General features: G+C 40.2%; 1 protein-coding gene across 1 annotated transcript in view; it reads right to left on the reverse strand.

Annotated features, from left to right (window-relative positions):
* The window catches only part of HMCN1 (hemicentin 1), a 414,107-nt gene that overhangs the window by 109,899 nt on the left and 290,099 nt on the right, over positions 1-14,109 (reverse strand). Inside the window, 6 exon segments of the mRNA XM_049777571.1 lie at positions 364-509; positions 1,295-1,408; positions 2,208-2,381; positions 5,418-5,609; positions 9,251-9,337; positions 9,936-10,049. Coding sequence (XP_049633528.1) covers positions 364-509; positions 1,295-1,408; positions 2,208-2,381; positions 5,418-5,609; positions 9,251-9,337; positions 9,936-10,049 — 827 coding nt within the window.

A 14,109-nucleotide genomic window follows, 5' to 3' on the forward strand; every position in this document is an offset into this window, starting at 1 on the left:
CTCATTCTCAGCTGGTCTGAGCTTCTCCACAATGTTTTCATTTAACATAGAACCATACAACACACAAATAAATACTCCCAGAGGGAAGAGTGATATTTCTGTGAACAACTGCTAATGTCCACAAAACCGTCCTTACAGCAAGGGCAAGGAGAGACCATTACAATTGTGGGACCTGTTCCCATCAGTTATTGTCAGTTAAAGAGGATGATATGTGGTGGATTTAAGATGCCATAAAGTTGCTGGGACACTTGTGACTGGATTTTTTTTGGGGGGATGTGTGAGAGGTGGGGGGTTGCATGTTTAGTCAATGAACTTTTTTTGGTCACAGAAACCAACAAAAAGTGGAACAAAATGGCGACTAGCCTGTCCGTCTCTGTACCAGCTGATGGTGGCGGAAGGGATGGCGTAGGCTTCACATTCCAGAGTCAGTGTGTTGTTCACTTTGATCTTCACTTCTTTTGGGGAAGGACCTGGCCCCAGGAGGTCCTCTCTGTTGATAATGGGGGGAACTGGATAGAAGGGGAAGATAAGAGAGTTAACTTACTTCAAAAGCTGGGGGTACTGAGGGAATGATATGAGGTGGGGGGTCCCTTAGAAAGCAAGACAGCAACTCAGACCTTCCATGACTTGCCTTCCCTCAAATGACATGGACAATTCACATGTCCCGAGACAGATGGAAGGAAGCCATGTTGGTCTCTTCACTCTTACAACATCACTGTGCAGTTCATTTTTGTACAGAACAGTCTGGCTCATTCCTCTTAGCTCCCAGCTAAGCACAGCCCACACATATACACAAAACATCCATGAAGGCACACCTATGTACATACATGCATGTGCACAACATATGATACATGCGTACAAAGGTGTATAACCTATATAGACCTGTACACACACTCATTTTATCATGTAAGAGAGTCAAAGCACAATAGACCATAAGAAAGATGCTCTTTCTTTTTTAAAAAACCAAAGGCAAGAAATGCAGGAAACAGGTCATCAGCTTTGAGCTAAACCTTGAGGTCTAATCAGAGCAGGACAAGCACAAAAACTCTTAGTCTCTCTGAGTTGTGTGAGTCACTTGCATTGCAGTGACCATCCTGCACAAGCCAGGCCAGAACTCAACGTAGGGTCATTTCTGGGAAGCCAGAGACTTGCCAACAGTGCCAGTGGCAGGAGGGAAGTGACCTGGTCCAGCTGTTGAAACAACCAGCATGCTGGGCACAGGGCTGAACTCAGCTCTCAGACCTGAAGGGACCTCTGGAGGAACCCCGCTTTGCTGATAGTGACCCGCACTTACTGTACACTTTCACCTCATACTGTTTCATCATCTCGCCTGCCTCATTAGTGGCCACGCAGGAATAGCGGCCTGCACTGTCCTCCTGAGCATTCAGGATCTGTAGAGTCCGGCCACCTGCAGAACAGACAATACTGCAGTGTCACAGGGCAAAGGACAGACAGACATCGGGTGGCCCCAGGCCCACTGCAGCACAGGGGGCGCTGCTGGTACTTGAAACATTCAGATCACTAGCATGCACTGTGGCTAAGGTTGGTAACTCACTGCCCTCCAAAACAGAACTGGGAGCCAGCTGAGGAATTGGTGCAAGGAGCACTGCATGGTTCCCTGAGCCCAGCCGGCAGTGATTCCTGAGCACAGAGTTAGGCATAAGGCCTGAGCACAATTGGTACTCCCTCCCCAAAAACTCCCCCCAATAATACATTTATAAATAAAATAAAATAAAATTATTAGCATATCAGAGCCAGAGAAATAGTACAGCAGGGAGAGCACTTGCTTGCACATGGCCAACTCTGGTTTGATTCTTGGTGATACATAGGGTCCCTTGAAAACTGCCAGGTATGATCTCTAAGCACAGAACCAGGAGTCAGCCCTGAGTACCACCAGATGTGGGCCCCAAGCTCTTGTCTCCAAATTAAAACATTAATAGGACAGAAAGCAAGCAATTATATATATATATATATATATATATATATATATATATATTTAAAGGTTATTAATTCTTCTTTTCCACAATAGTAGACAGATTAAGTAGACAGTCTAAAATTTGGTGATGGGTATTCCCCTGATTCAATGTTGATATGTACCTAAAATACTACTGTGAAAGATATGTAAGCCATTATGATCAAAATAAAAAATAAAAAAAATTTCCAAAAAAAAAAAAAAGTAGACAGTCTAAGTGAAATAAGTGAATTACCTGGAAGAATCCGGATGTTTTGGTTGGACTCTAAAGGTGCTCCGTCCTTAAACCATGAGATGGTAGCTGGGGGGTATGAATGTGCCTCACAGACCAATGAGGTGGGGTTGTTCAGAATAACCGTGACAGCTTCAAGGCTGCCACTATCGTCAGCACCAGCAATCGTAGGTGACACTGAAAAAGACCAGAAATATAGCTCCAGGGGCCAGAGCCATAGCACAGGGGAGAGGGCACTTGCCTTGCATGGGGCTGACCAGGGTTCAATCCCTGACATCTCATAAGGTCCCATGAGCCCCTCCAGAAATATTTCATTTCTCTCTCCCTTCCCCCTCCCCTCCTTGCTATTTAATCAAAGTGAGATACAGAGTTAAAAAGTTGATGAGTTTTGGTCATACAATGTTCTAACACTTGTTCCTTTCCAGTGTTCATTCCCTGCCATCAACAGGAATAATTTCTGAGTGCAGAGCCAGGACTAACCTTTGAGCACTGCCAGCTATGACATCCCCCAAACCAAAAATAAATATATAAAATGACTTTGGGGTTGGAGTGATAGTACAGAGGTTAGGGAGCTTGCCTTAAATGCAAATGACCTGGTTTTGATCTCCAGCATCTCATATGGTCCCCTGAGCCCTGCTAGGAGTGCTCCCTGAGCACAGAGTCAGAAGTAAGCTTTGCATACCAATGGACATGGTCTCCCTCCGACCCAAAAAGAAATGTGGTTGAAGAAATACATTTCTAGATTTGAGCCTTTGTCTATTATCTTTATTTCTGAGATTCCATGCTTAATCAATACAGAAACAAACTGGGGTTATTAGTTTGCAAAGAAGCAGTGGGGACCTTCAAAAGCTCAAAGTAATGGAGGGAGCACCAAAATACAGAAAAAAAATATGGGACTTAAGGAGAAACTCAACATTCAATACTCCACTCATCAATAGACAGATTATCCATGCAGAGCATTGCAAGGAAATAATGGTTTGAAATGTCACATGAGAACAAATGGATATATTTGACCCAAAGACCAAATAGCTATAAATATTTGTAATTTAGGAATCCAATCCAGCCCTATGGAATATGCCCATCCTGGAAAGTAGCCTTTAAAGGGAAGTATATATATATATATAAACAGAGCAATTTATCTTGAGCTACCTCAAGCGACATCTCAATAATCTAACCTTTTGCCTCTGACATTGAAGGTTTGATTAGCATTCTCTAAATTTTCTCTTAAAGAATCTCACTCACAGTTATCCATTGATTTGTTACTCACTATGACAATAGGTTCTGGACTAAATCCTTTATAAGATAAAGGTACTCTGTCATTAAAGGTTTATAGTTACATTTAATTTTTATCTCTATGCATTATTCATTTATTATTTACAAGTGTTATCTTGTCTAACGTTTTAAAATAGATTTTGATTGAATTACTCTTGTATATGTAGCTCTTTTTTTTTCTTTTTTGGTTTCTTGGCCCATACCTAGCGGCGCTCAGGGGTTACACCTGGCTCTGCACTCAGAAATTGCTCCTAGCTCAGGGAACCATATGAGATGCCAATGATAGAACCTGCAATCATCCTGGGTCAGTCGCATGCAAGGCAAAAGTCCTACCACTCTGCTACTACTCCAGCACCGTAGATATTAACTCAAATGGGTAGTGTTCTTTATGGGAGGTTCTGATGGATGGAACAATATATTCCAAAATGAAGAGTCAAATGATCATACAGCAAACTAAACCACTAAAAACCTTTCGTTTTTGTTTTTGTTTTTGTGCCACAGCCAGAGGCACTCAGGCATTCAGAGCTCTGAGCTCAGAAACCACTCCTACCAGTCTTAAAGGCTGGAATGCAGGTGGTGGGAATGTTGCACTGGTGAAGGGGGGTGTTCTTTACATGACTGAAACCTAATCATAATCATATTTGTAATAAAGATGTTTAAATAAAGGAAAAAAAAGACTGGAATGCCGGGGCTTGAACCCAGGTGAGCTATGTGCAAGGCAAATGCCCTACCCACTGTGCCATCACTCCAGCCCCAGCATTGCAAGGCTTTTCAAACTCAAAGAGAAATCATTTCACTTTAGTAAAATGAAAGCAGTTTTAAACTTTGTATTAAAGACCACACATTTAAGTGATGCATTTTACATTTTCAAGGGAGAAGAAATAAATATCTCCAGTAAAATATCTTTCTGGAGACATAAACGTAAGTTTTGACAATAAGAACAAAACATATTATGTAATCATGCTCAGCTCACAAAAATTAAAAATATGCATTACCGATCATGGTAGACCCAAAAAGAAAGGACCAAACACCCCAGGTGGAATCCCTTTATCTGCTTTTCCTCAACATGTAGTTAAAAGATATTTTCTTCTTTAATATCACTCATTTGACATCCAACTTGTTCTTAGTTGTAATCCTAACACAAGCACTGGGCCTGGAACAAAGCAGTTTTTCTAAATAGTCTAATTCTAAAACTGACTCTAGGAATGAATCAATTAAAAAAACACACAAGTGACTGTGATAGTGGCAGGATGGAGAGTAAGAAGAAAACTGGGGACAATGATAGAGAGAAGAGGGTGCTGGTGAAGTAATGGTGCCAGTATATTGCATGCCTGAAACTTAGCTTTGTAAAGCTATTTATATATATGTTTCCATAATGTTTTCCATAGAGGAGAATCAATTGACATTCCCAGCAATAATGCACTTGTTTTGCTTTCCTGACAGTCCTGTTTGTTTGTTTGTTTGTTTGTTTTTTCTGGCCATTTTGATATAGGTCCTTTTTTGTGGTGTGAACTGATATCACACTCTCCTTTTAATTTGAATTTCTCTGACTAAAAAATGTGATAGAACATTTTATCACATGGCTTGGTCATTTCCATGTCTTCCCTGGTGAAATGTCTGGTCAATTCTGGATTTGGAGGTGAGGTACAGGATTGTTTGTGTTGTTGAGTTTGTTTTTTCAATTAAATAAATTCTTTAATTGAATCACCATAAGATACAGTTATAAAGTTGAAAGTCATTGATGATTGAGTTTCAGTCCTATAATGTACAACACTCATTCCTTCCCCAGTGCACATTTCCCACCACCAATGTCCCCAGTTTTCCTCCTGCCCTGCCCCCTAACTGCCTCTATGATAGACATTTTCCTTCAGTCTCTCTCTTTCTCGCAAAGAATTTAGACACACCATGTTCTTTAAGGACCAGAGCAAGGCTTTCACATACCTAACACATTAAGACTGAAGGTCTTGCTCTTGTCTCCGGCTATATTGGACGCCAAGCACGAGTATCTCCCAGTGTGTGAGACGTGGGCATTGCTGATCTGAAGAAAACGGCCACTGGACATAAAGTGATGGGTGTCGTCCTCCTGGATGTGCTGCCCATCTTTGTGCCACAAGATTTCTGGCATTGGGTTCCCTGTAACAAATTGACCCTTCTCAGTGTGGTTACTAAGCCTGTACCCATAACTGAGTTTCCACACTAATAGCTGTATGAATCCTACACATTGCTTCTTGACCTCCTCTCTTTAAAGGAACAAGATAGTCACTAACTTCAGAACACATCTGGCAAGGCTGGAGAGACAACAGAGAGGGTGCTTGTCTTGTGCGTGGAAGAACCAGATTTAGTTCTGAGCATCCCATATGGTCACCCAAGCTCTGTCATAAATGATCCTTGAGCATAGAGCCAGGAGCATCAATGGATGTGGTCCCCCAAAAGAAAAAAAACCTTTATAAAAATTTTAAAATAATAGTAACAATGATATAAAAGTACATTCTTTTGTTGTTTAAATTTTTTTTGGCCACACATGATGATGTTTAGGGGCTCTGCATTCAGGAATTATTTCTGGCAGTGCTTAGGAAACCACACGCAATGCTGGGAATTGAAATCTGGTTGGCTGTGTGCAAGGCGAACGTCATCCAACCATTGCTCCAGCTCCAAGCTTCACCTTATTAGTAACACTAACAACTGAACCACCAGGCTCCCAGGCTGAGATAAGTGAACACGGGCTGCTAATGTGAAATTTCACAGACTAATCTCCAATGTGCAGATCAGCAGCATTAGGAATCTGTTCAATGCTAGGAAAGCTCTTGTAATGAACATCTATGGAATGGCTGGCACTGAATTCCTAATGACACTTTCAACCCAGCTTAGTGGAGCACGAGAACACAGACAATAAAAAAAGTCCAGTAATACAGTGCACAAGCAAGAAAAATCCAACCAAAAATAAATGAGCAACTCAACAAATGGCATTCCTAAAGCTGACGAGCATAATATCTGCAATGGCAGCATCAAAAACAAACTTGATAAAGCAGAAGAAAGACAAAGCAAATAAACTTGAAGATTAGGTCACTCAAAAGTATCAAGCCAGAGACACTACAATGTGAAAAAAGGAATGAGAGGGGCTGGCGAGGTGGCGCTAGAGGTAAGGTGTCTGCCTTGCAAGCACTAGTCAAGGAAGGACCGCGGTTCAATCCCCCGGCGTCCCATATGGTCCCCCCAAGCCAGGGGCAATTTCTGAGCACTTAGCCAGGATTAACCCCTGAGCATCAAACGAGTGTGGCTCGAAAAAACAACAACAAAAAAAAACAAAAACAAAACAAACAAACAAAAAAAAGAAGGAATGAGAGAAAGTGAAGAATGCCCAGTTAAAAGGAGACAGAAAACATTGAAAACAATAATGACTCAAACATTCCCAAACATAGGAAAGAAAATGTACATTGAGCAGCATAAATCTAAAAGGACTGAGAATAGACTGAATTGAAAAGGGTCAAACTGAGGCACGTTATAATTACATTGAAAAAGTTAAGGACAAAGAGAGACTTGATGATAGCAGGCAAAAAAATGTTCCAAACATACACGGAAAACACCATGAGGTGGATTCATCAGTTCAAATTTTGCAGACCAGGGGAATGAGCTGATACATTTAAAATCTGAAAGACAAACTGATGAGAATGTAAAGGGGGGGGTGGTGGCTTGTCTTGTATGGGGTTGACCTGGGTTCAATCCCCAGCATCATGTATAGCCCCCCCCCCACTCACAGAGCAAGGATGATCCCTGAGCACTGTAGTCTACCTTCTCCCCTCCCAAAAAAACCCCGAAAATATACTGAAAGAAAAAGCTTAAGCAATAAAAATTTAGGACCAGAAAAACATAAAGAGAGAATTTTTCCAGACAAATAACGTAGATACACATTGCATCGCTGGCTTAGAAGAAATATTAGGCCATTCTCATGTAGAAATGAAAGAAAGTTAATTCCTTCTAGCCCACTATGAGCACTGGGCACATATTATCCTAATCAGACTCTAATATTGGCAAATTGAGACTATAGTGAAGTAAAAATACGTAAAAAAAAAATATGGCCATGTTCTTGAATTTTAAGAACCAATGTTATTTCAATAAAAACGTTTACACATAACCATAATTACAATCACTTACTATGGGCTATGCATTAGAAAATATGTTATAAACACCAACCAACCTCAAATATGAGTGGGAGAAAAGTTATGAAGTTACATATAAACTGGAAAGCTGTCAGTTGTCTTTCTTACTTTTTCTAAATTCTCCACAGACAATGCACCACTTTCTTATTTGCAGACAGACACTTGCTCATACTCGCAGCCCCAAGTTTATTTTGGGCTTTGGCTTTATCCTGTATGTAACTGGGAATCATTAAATCTTTTGAATGGAAAACAGAATGAAGGGTTCCTCTAAAAAATTAAAAATAGAACTCCCTTAGAAACCAGTTTCTCCACTTCTGGGCATTTCTCCAGAGCAAATCTAATCCCTCTGTCTGGGAGACCACCACACCCCCACATTTCATTCCAGCACAATTCACAACAGTTAACCAGAATGTTCACTACCGAGATGCATTGATAAGGAAACTAGAGACTAAGCAGACGATGTAATATTGAAAAGAAACAACGTGGAGAGGCTTGAAGTCATGATGTTAAGTGAAAGAGATGGAATCTGGTAAAAAGAAAATACAGTTACAGAGGGTGGAGGAATGCAGGAATAGGGGAGGGGTTGAAAGTGGTCAGAAGGCAGAAACTTCCTGCCCTAAAGATATGGAAATTGTGCAATGCAGCCTGCACAGGGCCTAGAATCAAGAATACTGTAGAGCCTCTATTTCCCCCCTAGAGAACTCCAATAATCCTGCCCTTTAAAGCTAATACAGATTTAGAACATCAGGAACAATTGGCCTTTGAGTCATGAGGTTTCAATGAATTACCTGGAAACAATTCCAATAATTTTTTTGCCAAGATTAACAGACTAGGGGTCAAAAAATACACATAAATGTGTCATCAAACTCAAAACAAAATGTAACCCTATTTCCAGGATATAAGCCAAGGTGATGATATTGTAGATATTCAGGTTATTAGGGTAGATTGTAAAAGCTCTCATCATGAGAACAGGAACATGCATTGTCAGGAGACCAGTGCTAATGGGGCATTGGTCACTGCATCTCTGCAGACATGTGTCCTCTATGTGTCTATTCTTTTGCTATCACTACCGCCTGTACCTATCATTGATATACACCTTCAACTTGTCTTCTAGGTTATCAATCATTGTTCAATAAAATAAAAAAAGTTGAAAAGAAATCAGTCAAATTCAATGCATTGCAAAGATAAATAAATGTACGAAAAATGGAAAAAACTTAAGGGAAGAAAATCATAGAAGGTGGCTCGTCTGTACACAATAAGTGTTACTTAAGTCTCCTTTCTTACCTTACTTCCCCCTCTTTCCTTTTTTCCCTCCCTCTTTCTCTTCCCACCCTTCTCTCTCCTTCTTTCCTTCCCTTCTTTCCTCCCTTTTCTCTTCTTTTTATCCCTTTCTTCCTTCTTTCCTCACTCTTTCATTCCTTCTTCCGTGTGAAAATCACTTTTTTCTTTTTATCTACATAATATGAGATTATCTCCTAAATTCCCATCAGCTATACTGTATATTCATTCAATTTCTAGTGCTGAGCTATGGCACAGTAGTAGCTTGATATTTTTTTCTTCATTGTGGAGGCAAATCTTCATCAGCAAATGGCAAAATGAAGCACACACATCCCTTACCTGTCACCTCACAGGTGAGTGTCACACTCTGTTTTTCTTTCACCTTCACCTCCTCAAGTGTATTTTCACCCACAATTCGAGGTGGCACTAAAAAATAAAGCAAGTCACAATTTAAAGGGTAACTTTATGGGTACCTATGTTTATATTTTAAATATATATTTATATCTAGTTATATTCAGTAATCCAATAAAAATTATTAATTAAAATATTAAGCCTTAAAAATATTAAGCCTTAAAATGCTCATCAGTATTTGAATGTAACATGCCATACTTTTTAAATCAATCCTAATTTTAAGATACATTATGAAGCCAAATGACATGAATGCAATTATGACAAGTCTTTGTGTGTAAATATTTAAAAATGATAAAGTCATGAGAAACACATCCATGTGTCAGTAAGACCCGGTAGTACACATTTATTATAAGTCCAATAAGCAATTCCTTTAAAATTAATACATTTTTAGACTATCAGGAACAAGTTTTCAAGAACAAGCTATGGCCTTTCAGCCATGTGAGTCTAATGAATTAGCTTGAAACAATTCCAGTATTCTTTGCCAGGACTGACAGGCTGGGGTCAAAGAATACACATAAATGTGTCATCAAACTCTAAACAAAACATAACCCGGCTTCCAGGATAGAAGCCAATGAAGTGATTTTGTAGATAGTATCGCAAATGATGACAATACCTAGAACTGAAAGTCTGAAGATTTTCCTCTCTTCCCCAGCTGCATTTCTCACAACACAGGAATACTGGCCTTCATCTTCCATACGGGTCTGCATCAGCCGAAGAGTCCTACCACCTACAGAAGCAAAGCACCGAGATTTAGAGAGAAAACCGGGTCTCGAGAAAGAAGACAGATTCAGCAGGTCTTCTAACTGTGACTCCATTTATGGATAACGAACAGATGTGCTTTAAAATGAATTTACGCAAACTTTAAAGATGACATCTCACATTGAAAGTCTATGAAACAGAATGGAAAGTGAGGAAAATATTTTTGGTTCACTGATTGAGGAGGAAGAAGGAAAGGCAGAGTGATAGCACAGCTGCAGGGTGTTTGCCCTGCAGGAGGCTGACCTGAGACAGACCTGGGTTCGATCCCTGACATCCGATACGGTCCTCCGAGCCTGCCAGGGTAATTTCTGAGCACAGAGCCAGGAGTAACCTCTGAATGCTGCCAGGTGGGGTGTGGCCCCAAAACAAAAACAAAACAAACAAAAAGAGAATGGCCAGATTTCATAAGTCCCAAAATATTGAGGTGAGGATTGAAGCTTTTATACTATTTGTCAAAGGATGGGCACAAACAAGTAAGGTTAACAATCTGATTTGTGTTTTAGAAAGACAAGGGGGACAAAATGCTTTGACAAGGCTCCTTACTCCAGTAATGGGAGACTCCAACTGATAAATGAGGAGCCAACAGCAATTCCTGCTATTTCATGAAAAATTCATGCAGCCTGCAGATCAATACAATGGCATCTCTTTTCATGTGGGAACTCTGCTTTGACTATGTCCTCAATACAACATCCTCACCCACAGCATGCACAAGCTCCCCGAGGACACCTCAGACAAACTGTGGGGGTTGCTGGAGGAGTTTCCACCCCAGAGCAAAGAGGAATCAAGCATGAACCTACACAAAGCATGAGGTGCTGGAGTAACTGTTTTTTTACTTCATTCAGATTAATTCTTCTTTGCTTGTGCTTTTCCCCCTGAGAGGGAAGTACCACTGGATTGGCTCCCTCTCCCTATCTATTCTTCACCCGGGGAGGGGGTTCCCTACTTTTCCCAATAAAGATCTCAAGGTTAGAGAAACTGCTTCGGTTTTGGTTCCACAGCTAGCCTGTCTGCCTGCTGGTATCTTTGCTTGCTTGCAGAATGCTTGTGGTGGAAGCTTATGCACCTGTTTTATCTCCCTAACTTTTGTGGATTATTTCCTGTGTTGGTATTATTTCCAGTTGGTATTTTCCTGGGACTGGGGCATGAGACGTCAACTACAACTGGCACCAGAAACTGGGGCCTCATTTTCAACTGGTGAGATGTTCCCTGAGGTGATTTCCTGGTTACTCAAGTGGTTATAATTCCACCATGGATAAAGAATCAAGTTCCTACTTGGTTCAAGGCTATGACAATGCCTTGGTTTTAAGTTGAGGGATCCTGGCATTTCTTTGCATTGCTACCTTCTTTACTTATATTATATTTGTTTATAATTTTATTTATATTATTATATTTTATAATGTATTTATATTATGTATTATAAATATATTTTAATTTATATTATGTATATTGCTACCTTCTCTATTCCAACAATTAATATAAATATGGGAGTAGTAATTTTATATCAGTCATTCTGATATTGCTCCTGATAGGCATTATAATTTATATGTAGCATGCAATGTGGGATGCACAAGCTAAGCTTTCTGAAACAACTCCAACTTTGGAAAATAAAAGCCCTTTCCCAGTAGTGACATGTACTCAAGTCAAAAGCTCTGAGGTTGGTAACCTGCCACCCTTCACTGGCACTAGGCCAGAGGAATCACCAGCTGCTGAGATTAATATACCAGATGAAAAAAATGCTGAAAATGAGCCAGACACAGCTCCATCAGAAACTGTGTCCAAAAGTGGATCTATAAGATTATCTCCCACCCCTCCTCAGTCACAACTCTGTAATGAGTGCAGGATAAGTGGAGATCCAGAACCAGTTCCCTCCCATCAGGAAAACAACCAAACTCCAACCTATGTGGGCTTAAACATGGTCTCCCTTGATCAATTTAATTTTTTTTTTTTGGTTATTGGTTCTGGGGTCACACCCAGCGGTGCTGGTGCTCAGGGGTTACTCCTGGATCTGCACTCAGAAATTGCTCCTGTCAGGCATAGGGGACCATAAGGGATTCGAAACACCGTCTGTCCTGGATCAGCTGCATGCAAGGCAAATGCCTTACCGCTTCCATCCCTTGGTCAATTTAAAAAGACATGCTCACAGTATGGCCTGCTTTCTTTTTATGGCCGGTTTTGTGTTGAGTTTTTTACTTCCTGAAGTGAAGATGAGCTTTGGGACCCCTCAGGACTTTAATATTGTTGCTAAGACCTGCCTGAGTTCTTCCCAATTGATGCAGTGGGACCTATGTATTCTAGAGGATAGCTAGATTTATTCTGGTTCCCAGGAGTTTGTCTCTGAACAGAATAGGTCACTAAAGCATTTTCCTGAGCATTAACGCAGGCCTTGGACCCAACTGATCCTACATACCAATAGCCTGTAGAAATCCCATCACATCTTCTCTCTCTACTGGGATATAAAATAGTCTGACATTCTTCATTGTCATTTTCAAAAACAAAAGTTTTATTAAGAGCTGTTGTATTTCCTTGCTTTTCACCTGCCTCTATCTGTCAGATTTCCCCTGAAATTCTGTATATGGCTTAGAAGTGACCTGAAAAAATTATTTTGTAAACTTTCCTTAAATTCTGCACCTATGTCAACCTTCTCCCAAGCACACAGTGCAATCTCCTGGACCAGTTCCAAAGCAGCATGGGTTAAAGTCGCCTGCTTGTGGGTGTCCAAGAAAACTTTCTCTATCAAAAGTTCATAAAACAACTAAACTCCTGCAACCATTTTTCCAGTTCACAAAAAGTTTTCCAAGATATATTTGGTTCACTATATAGATGTTATTCTGCTAGCCTGCTTTATGGACAGAAAATCTCAATGTTTGTATGAATATATCATCACTTGCCTGCCAGCCACTGGTTTAAAAATAGCCACAGCAAAAAATTCAGATTCTGCTCCCATTTCAATATCTGGGTTATATTTTGGAGTGAGCTTCAGTATGCCCCCAGAAAAATCTCTATCAGAAAAATCTAAAAGCTCTTAATGATTTTCAAAAACTCTCAGGAGACATAAATTGAATCCATCCTTCCCTTGGGATTCCAAACTCTGAATTCAGCAAATTTTTTCACATCCCAAAAAGGTACTCAGTTGTAACTAGCCCCAGATGTTTAACTCAAGCAGCCAAAAAGGAACTGGATTTTTTCATGGACTGGTTCCAAAAGTCCTATCTTTCCAGGTTCATACTGGAAGATAAAGTGTGGGTACTGATTTTTGTGGCTCCTCAGTCACCAACGGACAGCTATTGCTCAGTACCATTAGAATGGATTTATTTACACAACAAACAACCTCACATATTTGTGCCCTACTTAGAGCTAATTGCTGTTCTTATAATCAAAACAAGGTTCAGAGCAGTTTCTTTGTTAGAATTTGAACCTGAAGTTATAGTCCTGCAAATTCCAAAAAAAAAAAAAAAAAGCAGAATGCATATAACCTCTCAGTGATGCTCTTCAAAGCGCCTTAGCTGATTTCTCAGAAAAAATATCCTTCCATTATCCTGCTGGAAAAACCTGGAATTTTTTCCCAGAAGGACACATTTTGTAATCTCTTCAATAATCCGTTCCTCCCCCATACCCGAAGCCCTGTGTTTTACATTGATGAATCATCATCAGGAAAAGGCAGTATTACTGGCCCCTTACTGACCACAACAGTCTCTACAAATTACAAGCCCATTTAACAAGTGGAACTTGCTACTTCAATTCACTGACTCTCATGTTTCAGATCATGCAACATAGTGAGTGATTCACCTTATGTTGTTGGCTTATTTCCAAAAATTGTCACTGCATCTTTAAATGCCCTTAACCAGGTGATTTAAAATTTTCTACAGCAATCACAAGCATTTTTACAAAAGTTCTCTGAGGCAATTTTCATCATTCATATAAGAAGATCTCATTCTGGCCTCCCAGGACCAATGACTCAAGAAAATGAAGCTGCTATCTGTTCAGCCATTCCAATAATTAAGTCACCTGCAGAAGAGCATGCAGCTCTC

This window comes from Suncus etruscus, chromosome 7 (assembly GCF_024139225.1).
Source record: "Suncus etruscus isolate mSunEtr1 chromosome 7, mSunEtr1.pri.cur, whole genome shotgun sequence".
Taxonomy (NCBI): Eukaryota; Metazoa; Chordata; class Mammalia; order Eulipotyphla; family Soricidae; genus Suncus; species Suncus etruscus.